General features: G+C 37.7%; 1 protein-coding gene across 1 annotated transcript in view; it reads right to left on the reverse strand.

Annotated features, from left to right (window-relative positions):
* LOC306844888 (plexin-A1-like) overlaps positions 1 to 24,282 on the reverse strand; it is a 117,032-nt gene that overhangs the window by 53,746 nt on the left and 39,004 nt on the right. Inside the window, exons 4-7 of the mRNA XM_079377315.1 lie at positions 10,783 to 10,920; positions 4,516 to 4,616; positions 514 to 637; positions 127 to 280 (exon numbers count right to left, since the gene is read on the reverse strand). Of these exons, the coding sequence (XP_079233441.1) occupies positions 127 to 280; positions 514 to 637; positions 4,516 to 4,616; positions 10,783 to 10,920 (517 nt within the window). The remainder of the gene's footprint in view (positions 1 to 126; positions 281 to 513; positions 638 to 4,515; positions 4,617 to 10,782; positions 10,921 to 24,282) is intronic.

Consider the following 24,282-nt stretch of genomic DNA (forward strand, 5'->3'; position numbering starts at 1 on the left):
GTTATATAATAATCATCATATACTGATGTTCCTCATGATCTTCAAGACCCTTGGATGTAAAGGCTTCTGCTGCAGTGCTTCTAGTGAGTGCTAGTGTGTATGATCTAGCAGTGTGTGTTGACTGACTCTGCTGGCGTGTGATGGGGACGAGCTCTTTGGCTGACGGCGAGAGGCAGTAGATCCGTGATCCGTGTATTGTTCCTTCGGTCTCGGTGTAATCCTCGAAGGAACAGTCCACCCCTGCGGAAAGATCCGGGACGTTGCGGGCCTGCAGGACCAGCTGGCAGATTGATGGAGAAAACAGACAAAGTGAAAAAGCTTGGCCCAAGTCCCCTTAATTCATCTGCTTGTTTTTAAAATACACTCTACACGACATCTGCTGCTCCATATTGCTGCGTGTCTGCTAGCGCTCCATATACTGTACCGCTCCTCAACATCTATGGAGAAGCGACAGATACACAGTGCTGTGCATGCTGTCTCTGCTCTAATTCACACACACACACACACACACACCTGGACTTCGGGCATGGTGACGGAGATGTTGTTGGGCTGGACCGTGAGCTCCACACACTGATCCACTCTGGAGGCGAATCTCTGCGGCTCGTCGGCTCTCTCACAGTGATCGCGGCGAGAACAACTGAAGACAGAGAGGAATACACTTACATTTCTACAAAACCACCCTTGACTGGTTCACAGTGTTAATAAACTTTAGTATAATCAACACTGAGAGAAAATCACTACGCTCTAGTGATGAATCATAAAAAGTGGAATTTTAAGCAAAAAAAAAACAAAAAAATCATATGAACTTGAGACATTAAATTCACATTTTTTGACATATTGATATGAAGAGTTAATTTGCAGAAACATAACTCAACCTAAATCATGTTTTTTCATTGTGCATTCCAGTTAATCTCAATCAAACTGCAGGTGGGTTATTTGATTAGGTTAAAAAATACAGCTAACACAATAAAAACATAACATAAACAAGACTTTGGAGCATTTAACAGTTTAAAATCAGAGATCTCTTTTTGCAAATAAACTCTTCATATATATAGTATATGGATAACACTTTACAATAAGGTTCATTAGTTAATATTAGTTAAACTAAGAATGAACAATACTTCTACAGCACTTATTAATCTTAGTTATTGTTCATTTCAGCATTTACTAATGTATTATTAAAATCACAAGTTTAGTTTGTTAACATTAGTTAATGCACTGTGAGCTAACATGAACAAACGGCTGTATTTTTATTAACTAACATTAACAAAGATTAATAAAGAATGTAATAAATGCAGTGCTCATGGCGGTTATGCGAGCCCGACGGACAGGTAGAGAAAGGGGTTTGAGTGATAAATAATCAATGTCTAACCTGTTGAAAAAAATATTTATTTAATGTTATCCACGTTATATTTCATCTGCAGCAACACTGAACTTTTATAATGATACGTTTGGTCATTAACTTTTAAATGCATCTTTATGTAAACACGTGAAGAGAGTTCTGTGCATGATAGATCCGCGACTAGCAGATTAACGTTCCTCTTATTTCTCTCCAATACAGTAGGAAATTAAATGAACTGAAACATGGATGTTAGCTTTGACAAGATGTGCTCTGTCGGTGACAGAATGCGCGTAACGAAGCAACAGATCATCTGTTAAAGACATAATAATGACAAAGTAGTATGTCCCAAAGCTTGCCTACTATTCTGCTACATACTCAAAAGTATGAGTATACAAAAAAGTATACAAAAAAGTCCATACTTTTAGGGCATAGTATAAATAGGCAAATTGGGATGCAGCAATTAGGTTATTTGCAATGTTTTAAGGAAGTGGGCGGTCCCTATGTGTCATCACCATGGTAACAGTGACTTCTCTGATTGGTGGATCTCTTCAGGATGAGGAGTAGTTCAGTTCTTTTCTGGGAATTTGAAACTAAACATGTTTTAACGATGCTGAAATCCCATCAACTTCTACAGACGCGTATAATCATCACTTTGTGACCTCAGTGTTCAGCCTTACAATTTATGAGACTGTTAAAAATAATTCTCTCTCTATAGAGAAAATAAAAGGGGCTTTTACATCTGGAAGCTGACTTTTGTGCCCCTCTGGCATTTATTGTACAGGGTGGGCCATTTATATGGATACACCGTAATAACATGGGAACGGTTGGTGATATTAAAGTCCTGTTTGTGGCACATTAGTATATGTGAGGGGGCAAACTCCTCAAGATGGGTGGTGACCATGGTGGCCATTTAGAAGTCGGCCATCTTGGATACAACTTTTGTTTTTTCAATAGGAAGAGGGCCATGTGACACATCAAACTTTTTGGTAATGTCACAAGAAAAACAATGGTGTGCTTGGTTTATTCATAACTTTATTCGTTCATGAGTTATTTATAAGTTTCTGACCACTTATAAAATGTGTGCCCATTGTGTTGGATTGTCAATGCAACCCTCTTCTCCCACTCTTCTAAGGGGGTCAGATCGGGAGACCTTGGGGGCCATTTAACTGGCCCACGACGACCAATCCACTTTCCAGGAAACTGTTCATCTAGGAATGCTCGGACCTGGCACCCATAATGTGGTGGTGCACCATCAATGAAAACCTCAAGGCCACTGGATATTTGAAATTGCTACATGATGATGTGTTTCCCTCTTTATGCACTGAAGTTGGCACGTTCCCTGAGTTTTTCCAGCAAGATGGTGCACCACCACATTATGGGTGCCAGGTCCGAGCATTCCTAGATGAACAGTTTCCTGGAAAGTGGATTGGTCGTCGTGGGCCAGTTAAATGGCCCCCAAGGTCTCCCGATCTGACCCCCTTAGACTTTTATCTTTGGGGTCATCTGAAGGCAATTGTCTATGGTGTGAAGATACGAGATGTGCAGCACCTGAAACTACGGATACTGGATGCCTGTGCTGGCATTTCTCCTGCGGTGTTGCTATCAGTGTGTGAAGAGTGGGAGAAGAGGGTTACAATCCAACACAATGGGCAGCACATTGAACACATTTTATAAGTGGTCAGAAACTTCTAAATAACTCATGAACGAATAAAGTTACGTTGAAACCAAGCACACCATTGTTTTTCTTGTGACATTACCAATAAGTTTGATGTGTCACTTGGCCCTCTTCCTATTGAAAAAACAAAAGTTGTATCCAAGATGGCAGACTTCTAAATGGCCACCATGGTCACCACCCATCTTGAGGAGTTTGCCCCCTCACATATACTAATGTGCCACAAACAGGACTTTAATATCACCAACCATTCCCATGTTATTACGGTGTATCCATATAAATGGCCCACCCTGTAGATGTAACATGGGAAAAACATTTAAACTGCTGCTTTGTGGGTAAAATTGTGGTAAACTTGTGGCACAGGACAGTTTGCCAGAAGGTTTCGAGGAACATAGTTTTCCACAGCTGAGACGCTGATGCTGGTGTTTGCTGGAACATGAGCCGAGCGCTCAGACATGAACACACAGACCTCACCGATCCCTGAAGGGCAAATCAGACATCTAAAGATAAAGCTGACATCTCAATCTTCAGGGATTACAAGTGAATGTGATTTATTACAGTAGACAGGATGATGGGAGTCTTTTTTGGCTTTTAATTATTTTTTAAGCACAGTTCAGTTCTGAATTCCTGCTAATGTTTCTCCCGTGAGTGAGATCAGAGGAGCCTCAATGACCCATTTATGTGACTCATAATGAATATTTCTACAACATCTTTATTCTGTAGCCTGAGGAAGCGTTTGATGAACTGATGTGGCAAAGCACAGTAGATGGTGGTAAACCACATGCAAACACACAGAAAACAAGCCCAGGGTGACAAATTAAGAGTTTTAACCCTCTAGAGCCGGACACATGAAATAAGAGTTCAATTTGTTTCTTAGCTTTTTATTTAATGGAAGAGTTTATTAAACTTAATAATTGTATTTATTTAATTGCTTATTTAATTATTATTATTACTTTTATTTTTTAGCATCACATTTGATCCATCAGGCTATGCAGCTATGCAATGCAACACAATGACGATTGACAGATGAACAAACAAACGTTCCTCAAAAGCCTGATGATCATATTTGATACTGATATTTTTAAGAAATAATTTGTGGATAATCAAGTAAAACTCAGCTGCTACAGTAAGTGTTCATCTGGAAATATTAGTAACAATATCAAAGTTATTCTTATGTTTACTTGATAAAAATCAGTAAAGATTTGACAGCAAAAAGACAAATGAAGCACCAGCTGAAGGAGGACTGTAGTACATTAACTTGCTTAAGTTTAAACGATCAGTCAGATGACAGAAGGCATGGAGTGGATTGTGTGCAACAGGTTTAACAGTAAAGTTTTGATCATGTTGGTCATTTAGAGGCCTTAGAAATGTGCATATCAAATATGATACAGCAGGCTTATGTTCAACTTGTTCACATCTGTCAAATTACATCCAAAGTTCAGACTGGTTAAAGGAAACGTGTGTTATGAAGATATCTGTGCATATGTTTGTGTTTGCTTACATGTTGTGAAGGACACACCAGCCGCAGTGAGGGTCTCTGGAGCTCAGACATTCAGAGCAGCTGCTGTACTGAGAGCAGCGCTCCACCGGCACACGCGTCACCTGCACAAACACACAAGAGTCAAACTGAGAAACACTGCAGTCATACAGCACATCTGTGGCCAAATCAAGAGACGCTGCAGACCAGAGACGAGCACTGGAGTGTGAGAAACCCTCTTCCTGCTGCCCGCATGTGTACGTGTGTGTGTGTGTGTGTGTGTGGTACAGGGGTGTGTGTGTGTGTGTGGTACAGGGGTGTGTGTGTGTGTGTGTGTGTGTGTGTGTGTGTGTGTGTGTGTGTGTGCGTGCGCATGCGCATATGGAAAGTACAGAATCAGCTTATCACACGCTGCGCCATCTGACAGTTACCACGGAGATCAGCGTTTGATTGACAGGAGCCCTGAAGCCCTCCTGCTGAAAATGTGTGTGTGTGTGTGTGTGTGTGTGTGTGTGTGTGTGGAGGAAAAGGAAGCAGAGGAGAGATGGAAGGAAGGAAAAGAGGAAGGACACAAGAACAGAAAAAACAGCAAGTATGCTCGAAAAAAGTTAAACAGTAAAGGAGTGAAATAAAGAGATTAAACTATGAAAATACAACAATTAAAAAAAAACAGTTGAATGAAATCAAGAAGTAAAATATTGAAGTAAAACGAAGTAAAAAATGAAGTGAAAAAGTGTAAAATAAAAGAAATTAAACTATGAAAGTACAAAACTGTATGAATGAAAACAAAGAATGAAACCGAACAACAAAAGGAAAGAAAGAATGGAAGCACAAAGTGCAAAAAGTATAAAGAAGAATGTGAACAAAACGTTTCTAGAAAATTATATAGAAAAGAATACAAATAAAATAAATGAAAGAAATAACTAAAATGTAAAAAACATGAGTGAAAAAATAGTGAAATAATGAATAAAACAATGAATTAAATTAAAGTACAAAAACAGGAAAGTGCGAAGCATGAAAAACAAAGAATGAGTGGAAGTACAAAATAATATGCAAAAGCATAAAAAATTAAATCAAAATGAACAAATGAAAGTATGTATGAATTACAAAGTTCATCAGCTCATGTGTCGGATGATAATAACTGTATAAAGTTATATCTGAAGGCATGATGGGAAATACCAGCCTATAAATCCACCCTAACAACACACACACACACACAGAGAGACACACAGACACACACACACACACACACACACACACACACACACACAGAGAGACACACACACAGACACACACAGACACACACAGACACACACAGACAGACACAGACACAGACACAGACACAGACACAGACACAGACACAGACACAGACACAGTCAGTCAGGTGTGAGCAGTGGTTGGACTATCTGAGGACTATCAGCTTCACTATCAACAGAGTGAGAAACAGTGATGGAGGGATGAAGACGAGCAGAGAGGAAGAACAGATGGTGAGGATGACCTGGGTCAGGTGTGTGTGTGTGTGTGTGTGTGTGTGTGTGTTTAAGGCACAGGAGCTGCTCTGTGAAACAAGTTGGCCATATGCAACCTGTCAGTGTGTGAGAAAATATACAGCGTAAAAGAACAAAGAAAATGAACATGCAATAAAGGCAACACAACTTGATGCTAGTTCAATATTAATTTGTCATTTTAATATATGGTGAAACCCATCATGTAACACACACACACACGCTCGTGAGCAGCCACCAGCGCCGTTCATCTGATATTCAGTGTGTTAAACTGCAGCCTGCAGCCAAAACAGACACAAATGAATTCAAGATAAATGACACACACACACACAACACCTGATAACAGTGCGAGTCAAAACACACACACACACTCTCTGAGAGATGAGGGAAAAACTCAGAGCCTCAGGCATAAAACGTCAATCAAATATGACACAATGATGACGTGTGTAACACGAACACACACACACACACACACACACACACGGGTGATCTCTACATCAGCCTCTATATCTCAGACAAAGCAAACTCCGTTATCAGGTGATGTGGGAAATTATTGTGATGGAATGGAAACAAACTTCTACAGTCAAAGGTTTTCATCATAAAACATACAAAACATAATAAATGTTTGGAAATAAACATGAATAAATACATGCAAACACACTACCGTTCAAAAGGTTGAGAATGTTTTAAAACACATTCATCAAGGATACATTAAAATGATCAAAACTGACAGTAAAGACATTTATAATGTTAGAAAAGATTTCTATTTCAAAGCTCTTTTGAACTTTGTTCATCTATGAATCCTAAAAAACTAAAATATATCACAGTTTCCACAAAAATATTGGGCAGCACAACTGTTTTCAACATTGATAATAATCAGAAATGTTTCTTGAGCAGTAAATCAGTATATTATTATGATTTCTGAAGATCATGTGACACTGAAGACTGCAGTAATGATGCTGGAAATACAGCTGCAGATCACAGAAATAAGTTATATTTTACAATATATTCAAATACAAAACAGTTATTTTAAATTGTAATAATATTTCACAGTATTACTGCCTTTAATGTAATTTTGATCAATTAAATGCAGCCGTGGAGAGCAGAAATTTTGAATGTAGTATGTATTTTGCAATAAACATGAACAAAAATATTTAGTTTTTATAGAAAATGAGTTTTATACTGCATTATGGCTATTGATTCAACTACAATTTACAGTTCCTTATGGGAGGAAGAAGTTTGCTCCGTCACAAAGGAATAACATTGTGTTTTTCTTTTTTTTCTTGATTGATTTAATTGGTCCATTTAAACTAACATTAATCCAGTGTGAAGCTAAAGCACGTGTACATAACAGAAGAATGTGTGCTGTGTGAACGGCCCTAATGCAGAAATGAGAGAAAACTTTCTCTCTCTCTTCCATTACGGTCAATGTGTTTTAGTGAAAACATCTCAACCAATCAAGAGGCTTTTAATACAGCCTCTACACACACACGATCGATACTGAACCACACAGACAGAGCTGAAGTTCTTAATTGCAGTAAGACTGGATGATTCACTCGCTGCTGATATGAAGGATTATGGGATTAACTTTGCTCCAGATGATCAATGATTCGATTAGACAGAACAAAAAGGTTAAGACTTTAAAACACATGAGCTTAAACACACACACTCCTGTGCATCCATGTGATAACCTCCATCACAGCTCCTCTATTATTAAACCACAACTCTTTCATTCAAGACGAATCATCCATTTAAGAGCTCACATTCTACACTTTTATCTTTTATTTCATTCCTCATTTTTAATGTCAGTCAAGGTCTTTTGCTACTGCACCTTTAAGACTTCTATATGCAAATTACTCTGATCTGATTTGCTAACCTCTACACACCTGCATATTTCACGCTGCTGTTTGAGTAGATTCTGATATGTGTCCCTGCAGCACAAAAGCAGTCTGAAGTCGCTGGGGTATATTTGTAGCAACAGCCAAAAATACACTGTATGGCTCAAAATTATCCATTTATCTTTTATGCCAAAAATCATTAGGATATTAATTAAAGATCATGTTCCATGAAGATATTTTGTAAATTTCCTACTGTAAATATATCAAAACTTAATTTTTGATTAGTAAAATGCATTGCTAAAAACTTCATTTGAACAACTTTAAAGGTGATTTTCTCAATATTTAGATTTTTTTGCACCCTCAGATTCCAGATTTTCAAAAATAGTTGTATCTCAGCCAAATATTGTCTGATCATAACAAACCACACACCAATGGAAAGCTTTTTTTTTCAGCTTTCAGATGATGCATAAATCTCAATTTCTAAACATTGACCCTTATGACTGGTTTTGTGGTCTATGGTCACATATGTAAATGTAGGTGGTCATATGTTAATGAGCTGTGATGTCATCACCATGGCGACAGGTTGTTTTTGCCACCTAGTTTAAGCTGCAGTGACTGAGGAGGAGTTTAGAGTTTGATATCCTCTCGAGTATCATCTAGATGTGTCTATCATCTGGTTTCATCTGGAGAGCATCCTATCGTGCGGTGGTTCGCCCGGGGGCCGAGCGCAGCGGCCGGGCGAGAGGAGACAGGCTATCAAACACTTTTTAATTAAGTGCTGGAGAACAAGGGGCCAATGCTAAATTACTCTGTCAGGGCTTTAAATGGAGCTTGTGCTTTTGCCGAGCGGCGCCTCAGACTCTCAGCCAGCCGTTTTCATTATCCTGCGAAGAAAAGTGAAGGAACGGGAAAAATAGAAACTGACAGAACACAAAGAGACGGGGAACAAAAAACGACTTCATGCATTTTGCAGCCATATTCTTATGGGAGACACCATTATATTTGTCACTGTTGTCTCAAACACACGCATAAAATGTCAAAATCATTGAAAAATAGTCCTTTAAAGTGGCAGTGTGATATTTCTGCTTTACTAGCATCACCTAACAGAAGTGCAGAAATTAGTTTCTCCATCTAATCACGCTCTCCGCCTCTCATTGGTCAGTTAAACTGATAGCCCCGCCCCAAACTCACATGATGAACTTGAGAACCAATGAGAATTTAGAGTCCGCTTTATAATCATTCACAGAATGTGAGACAAACATGGAAAATGAAGAGCACAGCAACACATTATATATTACATCAAAGCATATTAACATCAAACATCACAATTCATATAATTCACGAGTTTGTGATAATTATTATTGATTATGTGTCCAGCCGTGATGTTTTATCTGGATTCAGGAGGGAATGTTCAACAGCAGATCAATGAAGTCTAATGTGATGTATAGAGCAGATACTCACACATTATAGAGGGGTGTGTGTGTGTGTGTGTGTGTGTGTATATATACTAACGCATCAATAATCAGATCAGATGACACTGTAATGTACATCATCTCATTGATCTCTCACTGTATGTCCTACATGTGTGAGCGACTAAAATAACTTTAAACTCTATAACACGAGTGATTTTTCCAACAGGATTACATAATGTTTGAAGACACGCATCATAGAGCTAAAGCAAGCCTAGCATTTGTGATTAAAAATCGGATAAAGTTTTTTTTTTCTTTCAGAAAATGACTGATCATTTCACTAGATAAGACTCTTATTGCTTGGTTGGGATCGTGTAGAGCTTTTTGAGCTGCACTGAAACTGCATTTTGGACTTTCAAATCATTGGCCACCATTGAAGTCCACTATATGGAGAAAAATCCTGGAATGTTTTCCCCAAAAAACGTAATTTCTTTGTGACTGAAGAAAGGCACGGACATCTTGGATGACATGGAGGTGAGTAAATTATCAGGACATTTTTATTCTGGAAGTGAACCTATCCTTTAAGTTTTATTTTCAATGACCTTTTCAAGGAGATTAAGCACATTTTCCCATCAAATTGCAACACCGTATTGAAAATCATCCTGTCTGGATAATTTGTAATTAAAAAGGGGTAATCGGATGCAAAATTCACTTTTACATGTTGAGCTAAAATGTGTGTTGGCAGTGTGTGTACACAACCACCCTATCATGATAAAAATCCACCCAGTGGATTTAAAAAATAAAATCCAGATAAATCCAAACCCCTTTCTCAGATCAAGCCGTTCTCAGATTCTTCGCTGTATGACGTCACACAGACCGAGGCCCCTCCCATGACTGTTGATTGACAGTGGCGTTTTACCTTAGACCCGCCCTGAGTGAGCAGTCATCAGTCCACCATCGTTTCACCGCTGGAGCGGGTGTAGACCAGAATGACTCCTAAGCGATTGAGGTGTTTTGTTGTTGGATCTAATAATGAACACAGTAGTCGTCATTTACTCCCGACATCTGAGCCGCTGAAGACAGTGGTTTACATTTGTTTTTGAAGGGATTGTGCCCCCGATCTACCTAAATGCATCTATGTTCGCACAAATTATTCGTGATCCAGCTTCACCTCCAGAAGAAGTGAGTATACTTTTTTTTTTTTTACGAATCTTTGCAAATCGCCTTTCCTAATAATGTGCTAGTTAGCAAGTTCCATGGTCTAATGAGAACGGCTCGTCACTCCACGGAAGAGAGGGGCGGGGTCAGCAGAGCTCATTAGCATTTAAAGGGACATGCAACAAAACAGCTCGCTGTGAACAGAGCTGATTTTGAAAGGGTAAAAGGGGTGGTTTTACACTACCACTGAGAACTTTTAACCAAAGTATGTTACAGACTTTTTATTAAGACCCTAAAGAATCATACCAACTTGTGGAAAATGGGCATCCGATGACCCCTTTAAAGCCAGCACTGTGAAGTGTGTGAGGTCTGTGTGCTCACCTGTCTGTCGGTGAGCGTGTAGATGAACTGCAGGTCTGGGCTGAACAGCGTGTCCCGCAGCACTGGACTGCCCTCACTCACCGGGACACTCTCGTACAGCAGCGCCGGCCGGGACGGACTCACAGAATTAATCAGAATCTGACAAAACACAAGCCACAGAAAGTCCATTAACATCTCATTAGTATCCCATAACACCAGACCAAACGCTTTCATCATGTAAAAACACAAACATCATTACAGTAATGCCATCAGAGCGTCAGGACAACAAACGCCGGCTAATCGCTGCGAATATAATCATCTGTCTGCGTCTCTCAGGAGAGAATCGAGAGCGTTTCCATCCCTACACCGCCGGGATCAAATCCCTCATTCTCCATCAATCTCGCCGCACGAATACAAGAGGATTAGATACATTAGCTGCTAATTGAATCATACAATGAAGACAGACGCAACTATTATACCGACAGCACATTCATTCAGGCTTACTGCTCCAGTCACGCACAATCCACTTATAAACACCTCGCTTTACAGACTACAACTGAAAGTCTTCATACAGCGGTTCACAAAGGTCATCTGAAATCACTGCTCTCCATGAAATGTCCTTCAGTATTTCCCCACTATTAATCATTATGATTCATTCAAACTGCAAACTCAGTGCTAATGAATCAATTAGCACTCTTGACTTTTACAAGCAGAGACAAGAATGAAGGAACATTTAGCAAAAAACAAGGAATTTGGACAACAAATGGAGTTAAAGGGATCTTTAAGTAGATTAAATTTGAAGATAATTAGCAGAATATGCATGAGAACAGTCATAACTGTGAATGCTGCTTTCAAATCATAAATAAATTGCATTTAAAATAAATAAATAGCAATAGACCTATTTCACACACCTATTCAAAAGTTTGAGGTCAGCAAGATTGTTTTTTAAATAAATTAATACTTATTTATCAAGAACGAATTGAATTGATCAAAAGTGACAGTAAAGGCATTTATAATGTTACAAAAGATTTCTGTTTTAAATAAATGCTGTTCTTTTGAGCTTTCTTTGAATCAAAGAATCCTGAAAAATGAAATGCATCAGTTTCCACAGAAATATAAAGTACACAGGTGTTTTCAACATGGATGATAATCAGAAATGTTTGTTGAGCAGTAAATCAGTATATTAGAATGATTTCTGAAGATCATGTGACACTGAAGACTGCAGTAATGATGCTGAAAATACAGCTGCAGATCACAGGAATAAATTACAGTTTAACACATTCACATAGAAAACAGATGTTTGCATGTTTGTTTAATAATATTAAACAATTTCACTGTTTTTCCTGTATTTTTAATGCAGCAAGGGAGGGCAGAAGAGACTATTTTTTAAAATCTCACTGAAACGTCTCTATTTGTGATCTACAGAAGAAACACAGTCAGACCGCGAGTGAATGATGACAGTCTTTTCATTCAGATACAGTGAGCATATTTGAGTGTATGAATGTAATGAGACCCCGGGGAAGTATATATTACTTATGTAAATATGATTTAGCGAGGGGAAGGGGGCTGTTCTTGCATGTTGAACACATCCATCACTTCTATTACTCTCAATAAACATGCGCCATTAACTGAGCAACATCTCTGACGGTGACGTGGTGATCGCTCTCCTGCGAACGCGCTTCAGCTAACCGGATATGAGGATAGAGTATCTGCAATGCACTGAGCCTGTTAATATAGCAACATTTCATCTCAAACCACATAAAATCACTTACACACACACTGAGCATACATGAATGAGCAATACACACATCAAATTGAGTTTTATTGCCGTTACAGAGCCAATGCAAGGAAGATATTAAAATAAGCCACCTGGGAACACACCAGGGAAATTGTATTATCTTTGAGATACTATAGTAGCTTTTATTAATATTTTGAATTAGATTTATTTTTCTATTTTCATTTAGTGGAAGTCTTAGTATTTTTGTTGCTTTTCTTTACGTATGTCTATATAGTTTGTTTGTTTTTCTTTAAATACCTCTATTTTTTTAATTATTTTAGCAATACATGTTAATTATTAAATATTTACTACAAGTTAAACTGAGAAATGCTACTTTGGCAACCACCTAAAATAAAAAGTTTAAGGTTACTTAAGATTTTATTTCAATTAAAGATTATATTTTTTCAAAATGAAATGTATGGTTTTAATTTTAGTTAACTATAATAACTCTGCAACACACAACACAAGGACATTACAATAACCTTAAATACAATGATCAGGTGCGATAAATACAATATAAACAAAACAAATTCACAATTATGATCTGATTAATAATTCAAGACTTCTTTAAAACCAAAAACATCTATGGATCAAGTGCTGTTAGACAATTTGCTGAAATGTCTAATCATTATTTGCATTTTTATCTGGAAGACCTAACCTTGAGCGTTTAACATGACCGCAATACGTCCCAAAAACGAGATAAGATAAACCCATGACATTTATGAGTTCAAACGCATGTGAATCTGCTGAGAGACATGTTTCATGTGTTTATATGCATAAGAGACAATCTGATGGTTTCCAGATGATGCTCACTTTTACAGATGTGACACTGATGTATCTGTGCTTTCCAGGACTACAGGAAGTCAAATAAACACAAGACAGGAAGAGAAACACCAGTATCTGCTCTAGACGTGAATTCATGAGAACACCACAGATTATTGTTAACTAAAACCATTAAAAAAACATTTTCACTTCTTGAAATAGAATGAACATTAACTGAAATAACATATTTAAAATAACCTTAGAATTCAGGTAGTTGCAAAAGAAAACATCTCATTTTAATTTAAGTTAAAGTACAAAAATGTTATATATAAAAAAAAAAATTATATTAAACTTAAGAACCTTATAGACATATACAAAATATATGGGGGGTATGAAAAAAATTACAAACAAAAATAATTACTAAAACTAACTTAAATGAAAGCAGAAAATAAAATATAAAGAAAAACTATAACTGTAAATCAGAAATAACTGTTTGACGCAGAAGTCAGTGTTTCCCAGCTGGTGTCGTGTGTTTAGGCTCCTGACGGTCACACAGGTTATAGATTTTAGGGTTCAAACCAACATTGCATGAGAAGTGGAGTTGCTCAATATGGTGCTTTTCTTCCAGATGCAGCTCTTTTGTGTCAGTCTGAACCAGGTGAGGATAACAACAGTGAATACTGCATGCAACATCCCCTATTTCAGACGAGCGCTCCTCTAAACATCACATAACACGCTGACCTGTGGGTCTGGCAGTCTGTTCTTAATGAGCAACTCTTGGCGATAAAGACATGCAAAGTGCACCAGACGTCAGGCCTGAACTCATGCAGTGCTGGTGAACTGATGTGAGGTCTTGACTGGATGTGATGTTGGCGATACTAATGGCTGTATTTGTGAGCACGGCTGTGATCTCTGAGCAGGGGCTGGACAGCAGCGGCTCATGCTGAACATCCTCCATTGGGTTTGATGAACGGCGTCGAGCGCTGCTGATTTCACTCCCTACACTCACACTATGATGCTGCTGATGCTCTTTCATGTGTCACAGTGACTGGAGACATCGTGCGATTCACTTTAAACATGCGCCGACTAAATTTAACACACGTTCAAGCGGTAAGCAAACTCTCATGAAATATTAATCAAACTAGAACAGAAACAAAAACAAATGCGAAGCCAAACTATCTGTGAGCGACTCGTTTACAAAGTCTAGTGCTGCTGCGTGATAAACACACACACACACACAGTAAACAATGCAGATATACTGTGGGAAAAACATTAAACACACACACCCAGTACACACATACCAGACACCCACCAGAGGCACAAATAACACAAACACAGGAAGAGTGTGTGAGTGTGTGTGAGTAATCTGCAGTCACTAGAGGACTGGTCTTCCTCAGGGAGAAGTAGACTATTACCAAAGCACCGATGCCTAAAATGAGTGTTTAAGGAAGCCAAACGTAATTAAACGATGAGATATTCCACTTCCTGTCCCCTGATATTACTGCAGCGTCCACCCACACACGTCCACACAACATCTGAAAGAATCAGAGACTATTTAAGAGTCCCAAACAATGCTGGAGCCTGACACTGCCATCAGTCAGCTGCCCAAAGTTAGAGATCTGCCCAGCATGTTCCTCTTTAATTCAACACAAGCAGAAAAACCTCCAGAGCAAGAGTGAACACTTATATACATACATACATACATACACATACATATACGCACATACACATAAAAAGCACTTAAAGTGCTGTACAGTTGAAAAAAGACTAAGGATCGCTTCACACCACTATTAAGCTACTCCTAAATATTTTGTAGAAACTTAAATTTTCTGTAAAGCTCCTTTGCAATGATTTGTATCGTGAAAAGTGCTATACAAATAAACTTGGATTGAAAACTTGAATTGAATATGAATCACATATATGAAAAATAAGAAATTAAAATATTAATTAATTTAAAAATGCATAAATAAAACAGATGAATCTGCTCAAACCTAACTGTCAAGCAGCAAAGGCTTTAGAAATTTAGAAAAAAAGAGAGGTTTTAAAAAAATGGGTTTTAAAAATGTTTATAGAAGCAAAGGATCTATCTCTAAATTTCTTTACAAATAAATAAATATTTACTACAAATAAATATAAATATATTATAAAAGTAATATTTAAATAAAAAAATAAAAATGTAAATAATATAAATTAAATATTTAAAAAATATATATAACTTTAAATCTATATAATGTAATCAAATTGAATGATTTCAAAATGTAAAAAAATGTAATCTAAATGACTAGTGAATTCACAGTCAAAGCGCTTTAAAGAAAACATGACCCGTCTCAGTAACACTGAGTGTACAGTAACGTGTGGAGCAACAGGACACACACACACAGCCGCTTAGCTGTGGCATGTGGCGGTGGTGTGTTGACAGCTGGGTGGTCGCCAGGCAACCAGGTGGGAAACAGATGCTGCAGCTGTGGTCTGGCCTGTTGCCACGGTAACAGCGAGGGCATCGACCCCTGGATGCACTGAACTCACAGCGAGTGTTTAGAGCTTTATCAGAGCGACCGCAAGACAACGCCAGTACCGCCAATTAAGAGTGAAGTGTGTATTGATCCGCACCCGTGTGTGTGTGTGTGTGTGTGTGTGTGTGTGTGTGTGTGTGTGAGAGAGAGTAATTAACAGAGCTCTAGGGGTGTCTGGAAGGAAGTTCTTGGGGTCAAACAGAAAGTGAACAATGTTTGAATGAAGGCAGAGAAGTTCAGTAGCTCTGTGTCTCACGACCGAATTTATCAAATTACACTAATTAGATGATGACAAATATATTCTGCTGCCAAGAGATGTCAGATCTGAGTCACATTCCTTCTCTGGTCTATAATAAATAAACATTATTTTGACCATCTCAACATTGAAATCCCGCCTAAATAACGCGGTACTACAGTAATGCCAGACAAGACCAATGAAATGAATAAAGTAATGAATTAATCCACAATTAATGAATGAATCTTAAGCAATGCTCTTCTTCAAATAACATGTGAACTGAATGTAAACAAATTTGAATAGACTATAAAATAAAAGCAGAGAAAGAACTAAATGTTAATGAAATTAATTTCAGCTGTTTTCATGATTGATTCTATGGACTATACCGTGTCTCAAATTACCATCTGATGCCATCACCACAGCACATTTGTGTGTATAAACAGCTCTTCCTTAAGAAACCGATGGGAACAATAGAAATGAATCATAGGAACTTCATGTTCTAGGAAAAGGAGTGTCTGCCAGAGAAAACCACTGGCACATAAAACGCCTGAAAAGTGTTGGCAGAGATCTGAACAAAGGTTTCAGAGGCCAAGACAGCCATCACACACACACACACACACACACACACACACACACTCACAGGAGGACAGGAAGGAGCTGCAGTGGCTCATAACATACAGGAAGATGTTAATTCACTTCCACAGGTGTTCAGCACATTTCCTCTTTCAGCATTCCTCAAGCCCTGCGCCGTCTGCTCCACCGTCACAAACAAACACAAATACACCAACTCATTTACCGCTCACGCACCTCATCAATAAAATAAATCAAATAAAATGGTGAAAACCCATTAAAGTAAAACTAAACAGGAAAAATATCACTAAATATTGACCCTAAATGACAAATTATACATGGAGTCGTTTGCTCTGTACAAATAAAATAATAAAACAACAACAAAAAACAAATAAGGGTATCATTTTAAAGTGTCGTTATTAAAACTAACTAAATATTTAAAAATATATATATTTTAATATTGGAAAAATATTATACTAATATTAACAAAATTGTCAAATCATAGCACCAGGACCATTTGCTTTCTTTATAGATGGCATTAAAGCTTCAGAGATGTGTTCCTGATGCACATCAATAGTGACATTGGAAATCAGTACAGTCAAACCTCTCATGTGCTTCACATGTGTGTCATGGGCCACCATCTCAGTTAGGGTGCTGTCTATGTAGGGAGCATACAGTGATCTCTCATACCTCCCTCTGTTTTTGAGATGCTACTAACTGTGAATGATCAAGTAAAGTGTGTGTGTGTGTGTGTGTCTAATCCAACAGGTTGCTATGGTAACCCCTCCTGAAGCGTTAAGCGCTGATCGCTGCAGAACACGGCCAATGAACAGATCAATCAAAATGATTAGCTGGAGTACAGCAGAAGATCACAGCTAATACACAGCACAATTACACAGCAGAAACGACCCTGAGTGACAGAGCAATTACTGACCAACACACACACACAGAGACAGTTTTGTGCATTAGAGCACATATTTAAACACTTTGACCAACATTAATCAGACAATATTCAGAGAGCACTGCATTGGTAACACAGGCAGATACAGTAAACATGATACAATAAAGACAGTGTTCTTTTGTGTCCTCTGGGGTTTCATAGCGCTCTCCTAATAAGACATCCGTCTCCTGGCAACAGTTTCTATTAGCTAATTAACAGCTTAAATGAGGACATGCTTATTTTTGGCATCAGCGCACATGCAAAAGATTAAAGGGACGCTTCACCCAAAACTGAAATCCTGTCATCGTTTACTCACCCGCATGTTGATCTAAACCTGTTTGATTTTCCTCTACAGAACACAGAATCAGACGTTCAGGCTGCTCTTCTGCGTTTAATGAAAGGATGCAGTGACCAGCGGCTGTTATGCTCCAAATCAAAATAATAAAAGTAGCATAACAGCAGTGCAGAAGTCTTGCTTCCAGTGAATAATGATTCAATTGTGTCTGGTTTCTCACATACAGCTTCAGTGGAGATTTTCATCATCTCTAAAGCAGTGTAACTTCTCCTTTTGTGCCCCACGGAAAATAAAGACAAAGACTTTCAGGTCTGGAACAACATGAGTGAGTAAATAATGACAGATATGGACAGAAGGAACTTTAAAAGGAACACTCCACTTTTTTTTGGAAATAGGCTCATTTTACAACTCCCCAAGAGTTAAACAGTTGAGTTTTGAATCCATTCAGACGATCTCCAGGTCTGGCGGTAGCACGTTTAGCTTAGCATAGATCATTAAATCGGATTAGACCATTAGCATCTCGCTCAGCTATGAGGCGCAGTGATATTACGCAGTGCCTGAAAATAGTCCCCAGCTATATCATAACTAGTTTCCTAGCTGGGGACTACTTTCAGGAGCTGCGTAATATCAATGCGCCTGCTGGACCCATGGTACGACAGCAAATTTCCTTGATTATTACGCCAGAATGAGAGTATAGTTCCTAGCCATATCGGCCTACAAAATCGCAACTTTTAATTTTCCGTCGGTCTTAGTGCACGATGTAACTACAGAAGAGTTTTAAATAGAAAAATTATGGAAACTCTTTAGTCATTTTTCAGCGACTTCAGTGATTTTTCAGATGCTAATGGTCTAATTCGATTCAATGATCTATGCTAAGCTAAGCTAAAAGTGCTACCGCAAGACCCCTAGATCGGCTGAATGGATTCAAAAACGGTAAAACTCAACTGTTTATCTCTAGAGTTGTAAAATGAGCCTATTTCCAAAAAAAGCGGAGTGTTCCTTTAAGGGCAAGACCAAAAATATTAGCATTGTAATTTTACAGCTGTACTGTAAAATAAAAGCATTATAATTATTGCTGTTGTTGCGGTGATTGTAATAATTTATAAATCAATCTTTAATCATTTTTTATTTTTAGTTTTCTGTTTATGCATGTTTTTATTTCATTAATTTATCTGTGTGGGGGTACTTTAGTTGATGAAATGCTAGAAATGAAGCCATGAAAATGAAATATTACAATAAAAAAAAAACTTTTAAAATAAGAACAATTAAAATGGAAACACTTACTAAAGAAAACCCACTTATTTTATCTGTTCACCTGCATGTCATGTGGCCATTAACTAACATCAGAGAACTACAAACGTGTGACTGAGTTGATAAATTATTGAAATATAAACTTAATATCACAGAAGATTCAGCTGAAATGTTTAGGAATCCCTGCATTAAAGCATTAAAGTACATCAAACATACAGTATCCCCACATGTTCTCTATAGTGTGTGTGTCTGAGCATGGGCAGCTTGACAGCAGATGGTTGTGTGTATAAACTCCCCCATCTCTCTCTCACTCACACACACACACACACACACACACACACACACACACACGCCATCAGAGCAAATGACCTGTCTCACTTCATTATACAGAGACAATACAGACACACACAGACACACATCTTCATTTACGTGCCGTGAAATGTCTGTTAGCATGTTTTAGCAGTTCACCAGCAGCTCCCTACACTTCTCTGCGTTGCTCCTCTGGGAGAGAAACACTCAGACAGCACAGGAGGACCAGGTCTCTCTCCTCGGGGCGTTTACAGGCCCTCTCAACTCTGTTTGCTTTATGAACAACAGAAAGGCCTGTTTTCCACAGTCTCTCCGTAGTTTAGTCTGCTGGTGAACCCTGATCGATGTTTCCTGCTCTCCTGAGAGACATGAGAGGCATCAGGAAAGCATTGCTCCCGACGGACAGATAGAAAAGAATATAAGAAGAAAAAAACACTTGCAGGAGGCAAATTTGGGATGCAGTTACGGTCTGTAAACTCAGTATGAACTCAACCAAACATTAGTAGGGCTGCTCGATTAACCGAAATAAAACAATACGGCTTAGTATGTTTATCAAAAAGCAAAGTCTGCGATTTTTTTTTAATAAAAAAATCAAATAAAGCTTAGTGTGTTTCAGAGTGAAGTGCAGCACTGTGTTCATTTACACATGAGCAGCTCATGATCCAGTGTTTACAGCATCGCGAAGCTTATTATTACATAATGTTTCATTTTCTTTTCTTATTATATGTATTTTTTATTTTACGGTGAAATATTACAATAGCAATATTACAATATAAATATTTATTGTTTAATTCTTTTATTTAGTAATTATAACTGTAATAAAATTATTTTTATTTATTATTGTTGCTATTATTTTTTTATTTTACATTGAAATTAATATTACAATAGAAATGTTTACTTTGCTTAATATTTAGTAACTATAAAAATATATTTCTAATATTATAGAAATACTAAATATTATAGAAAATAATATTATTTTATAGTAATATATATTAGTTATATATATATATATATATATATATATATATATATATATATATATATATATATATATATATATATATAGTAATATTTATTATAATTTTTAATAATATTATAATATAAAATCAAATGTGGCAAAATTCATCTAAAAACAGTAGCTGATTTCATTCAGCTTCATTTACATATTTATTCACTCAACAGAACGCGACTTGATTTTATCCATCAGGAATTGATTGGAAGGTGAAAGGTGTCTCTGCACATTATTCTTCAGTACAAATAAAGCACAAATTTGAATTAAAAAAACAAATAGTGTCAGTTTTGATTCCATATTGACATTCAGCAGGATGAGGTCATGTGACAGTTATTAGACATGATTATCATCACATTCACTGTGCTGTAGTGTGCTTCATGTTCACTGTAATAATCACACGTGTTCTCCGCCGCTCAGGGGTTTGACCTCGCCTGATGAGGGCCACAAATTATTACAAGCATTTTCTGCTAAGAGCAGAGCAATTGAAAATCCATTCATCCCACACACACACACACACACACACACACACACACAGCCTCCATCTGCAGTTATTGGCCCACTAAACAGCACAATACACACAAGCTATAAGAGCAACATGCACACACACAGACAGAGCAATTATGACAGAAGTCAAGAGTGTGTTTGAGGGACCCGTCTTAAGCACAAATACACACACACACAGTGCTTGAACTGTCATTGTGTGGGTAAGAGCTTGTTTCCTCAAAATATCTTGCTTTTCCTCAGGAAAAAATATCAGCATTTGGAACGACATGAGTGAGAGTAAATTATTTTGATGGGACGGTGTTACTTTAGTAGTCTACTATATACTATTGTAGTATTTATTAACACTTTGAATGAGCTTTTATCATTAACGTTTTCATTTTAGTTTACACTTTAGTGATTTTGTTAAGTGGTTTTGTCATTTTACTTTTTTTTATTTACTTTTTATTTTCATGTAGCTTTCATTTTTATTTCAGTTTTAGTTTGTGTAATTTTAGTATTTCATTTTTTTTCTTTTCTTTTGTAATTTTGTTTAATTAATAGCTATATTTTATATCAGATTTAAACATGTTTTTATAGCTTTAGGTAAAGTTTTGGTAGCCAATTATAATAATAAATGAGCAAAAATAATTGCTGTTATTGTTTTATAGTTGTACGGACATATAAATCACAAACTTTTGGCCAAATTGCGGAGCCCTACAGGTAAACAACAAATCTGCTGCTTAAAAAAATAATAATAATAATAATTTCCATCGAAAAAAATTAGATTTATATATATATATATATATATATATATATATATATATATATATATATATATATATATATATATATATATATATATATATATATGGTTTTTTAAACAAATACTTTAAAGTTAAGATTTGGTTGCCGATAACAACACTGGACTATATTTAGACGTGATAAGTTTTCTCAGAGGTGGTCAGGTACACGGTTTCAATCAAATCCATGTTTTTCGTCACACAACTGCTGTAAAAACTACAAAACAAATTACTGTTCTTCTCCATTCCTCTGAGAAACACCCGGATACCAATGACTGTGATTGCAGCACTGTATTTTTCTCCTCAACACTGACTTTGTTTACACCTTCATCAAATACTGTAACTAAAGCTACATTTCTCAAGATGTACATGCAAACTTTTCTTTAAGACTAGACGATTACAAAACTTCAGTTAGTTGCATCACACAACCCTATTTTTTACACTCCTGTTTTTCTATTTTTTCACTCCTCAAACAGGGGTGAGATGAACAAATCAAGCCCAAACCACACACACATACACACACTCAGAGTAAATCCTCTTATATCCCTGACTGAACTGGTTCTCGGGTGGCCTTGACCGCTGCGCTCCGTCAGATGGCTCTTTTGGCCCTGATGAACAGCTCCATTGGGCTGCCAGCACAGACGCGGCTCTCTAATCAAACTATGGATTTAACATTCAGTCGGTGGCAACGAACGGCTCCTCCTGAACACTCAGAGCACATCCATCCAGAATCACGCCAGAAAAATGAGCCCTGCGCACAATGTGTGAACACACGGAGCGCTTTTACAGTCCTTCACGTGATGTACTGCGCTCTCAAACACAGAGACACTCAGTCACTCTCGTCAATGGACTGCATGAGAGCGCTTCATCTGAACGAGCAACTCAACATCCTCCACGCTTTACAGAACTCCTCATTCTGACGCTAAAATATCACTTCATCAGCCGCGTTTGAAGCTGAGTTCATATATTAATGCACATCCAGGCAATATCGACTTGAGCAAATACTGCATGGCAGCAAAACACAATAACTCTAGCAACACACTAAAAACACTTATACACCTTAACTGCCTAACAACCATCCACAATATCCAACGAACCACATAGCAACACAATAAATATGTATACACTTTCACTCCATAGCAACAAACTAACAACCATCCACAATACCCTAGCAACCAAATACAAACACACTAAAAACACTTATACACCTTAACTGCACAGAAACAAACTAACAACTTTTCACAATAACTATAGCAACCACATAGTAACACACCAAAAGCACTTATACACCTTAACTGCATTGCAACAAATTAACAAGCATTCACAATAACCCTAGCAACCACATAGCAACATTCTATAAAAAAAACAAATGCAGCTTAACTGCACAGAAACAAACTAACAACAGCCCACAATACCCTAGCAACCACACAGCAACACACAAAAAACACTAACACACCTTAGGAATGGCACAGCAACAAACCATCTATTAAACATGGGTTTTTGGTGTTATTTGCACCTCTAAGAGTTGAATGATGTAACGCTCATTAATGGAGGTAAAAGCGCAGTAACGCACACCTCTGTAATGTCGGACTACCACAGAAATCATTCAGAAATATAACGGCTCGTGACTGTGGTTCTAGTTTCAGATGCAGATATTGATCGTTCTGAGGTGGAGCTCAGTAACACACACTCATGCATTAATATTTAATGAAGGTTAATCCTGAAACATAAACCTCTCACTGGGCAAGACACATTCATTATGATTACAGTCAGTGAGGTGAGGCGTTCCAGGGCTGCAGGTACAGCACGGTTTATACCACACGTTCACCATCACATGCACTTCACAAAACAGCTCATGTTCGGCTCTCAGTTTAACAAGCGTTCGCGTTCAGACAGAACCGAGTGTGACTGCAGCGCTATCGGCCCCATGAGAGACACACACACACAGAGTAAAAAACAAAGTCGACGAGGGTCTAATAAAGCAGGACATGCTTTGCTGCTGCGGCATTTTCCCACTAAACCCCAATTTCCACATACACACACAGCTAATTAACTAGCTGGTAAAGCTGCAGTCGCTGCACTTCTGTAGCCTCACACACTTCACCAGCTTCATTCTGACACTATTACAATAACACAAACACACACACACACACATTAAAATGTCAGAACATCTGGCAAAATCTTTGCATGCAGTGTGCGTTATTAAACCGAGGTGAGTGTGTATCTCTCTGTATCTGTATGTGTGTGTGTGTGTAAGACGTGATTTCATTTCACCTGAAGTGACTGAACACAACTGAAGAATCCCTTAAGTTACCATAGAAACACAACGATGTAGAAACGCTCACACACACACACACACACACAAAGGCTTATTTAGGATGGACAGATGTGTAGAGCTGTGTCCTACAAGACAAAACACGAGCACATGACGAGATGTTTCCCATCTAAACATCACAGATGGACCTTTGGCTCAACGCATTATCACATGCATTTCATTACTATTCACCAGATAGATACAAATGAATATCTATTTGGATATGACATATCTGAAATTATGTTATTACTTTCCTTGCA

The sequence above is a fragment of the Barbus barbus genome, assembly GCF_936440315.1.
Source record: "Barbus barbus genome assembly, chromosome: 25".
Taxonomy (NCBI): domain Eukaryota; kingdom Metazoa; phylum Chordata; class Actinopteri; order Cypriniformes; family Cyprinidae; genus Barbus; species Barbus barbus.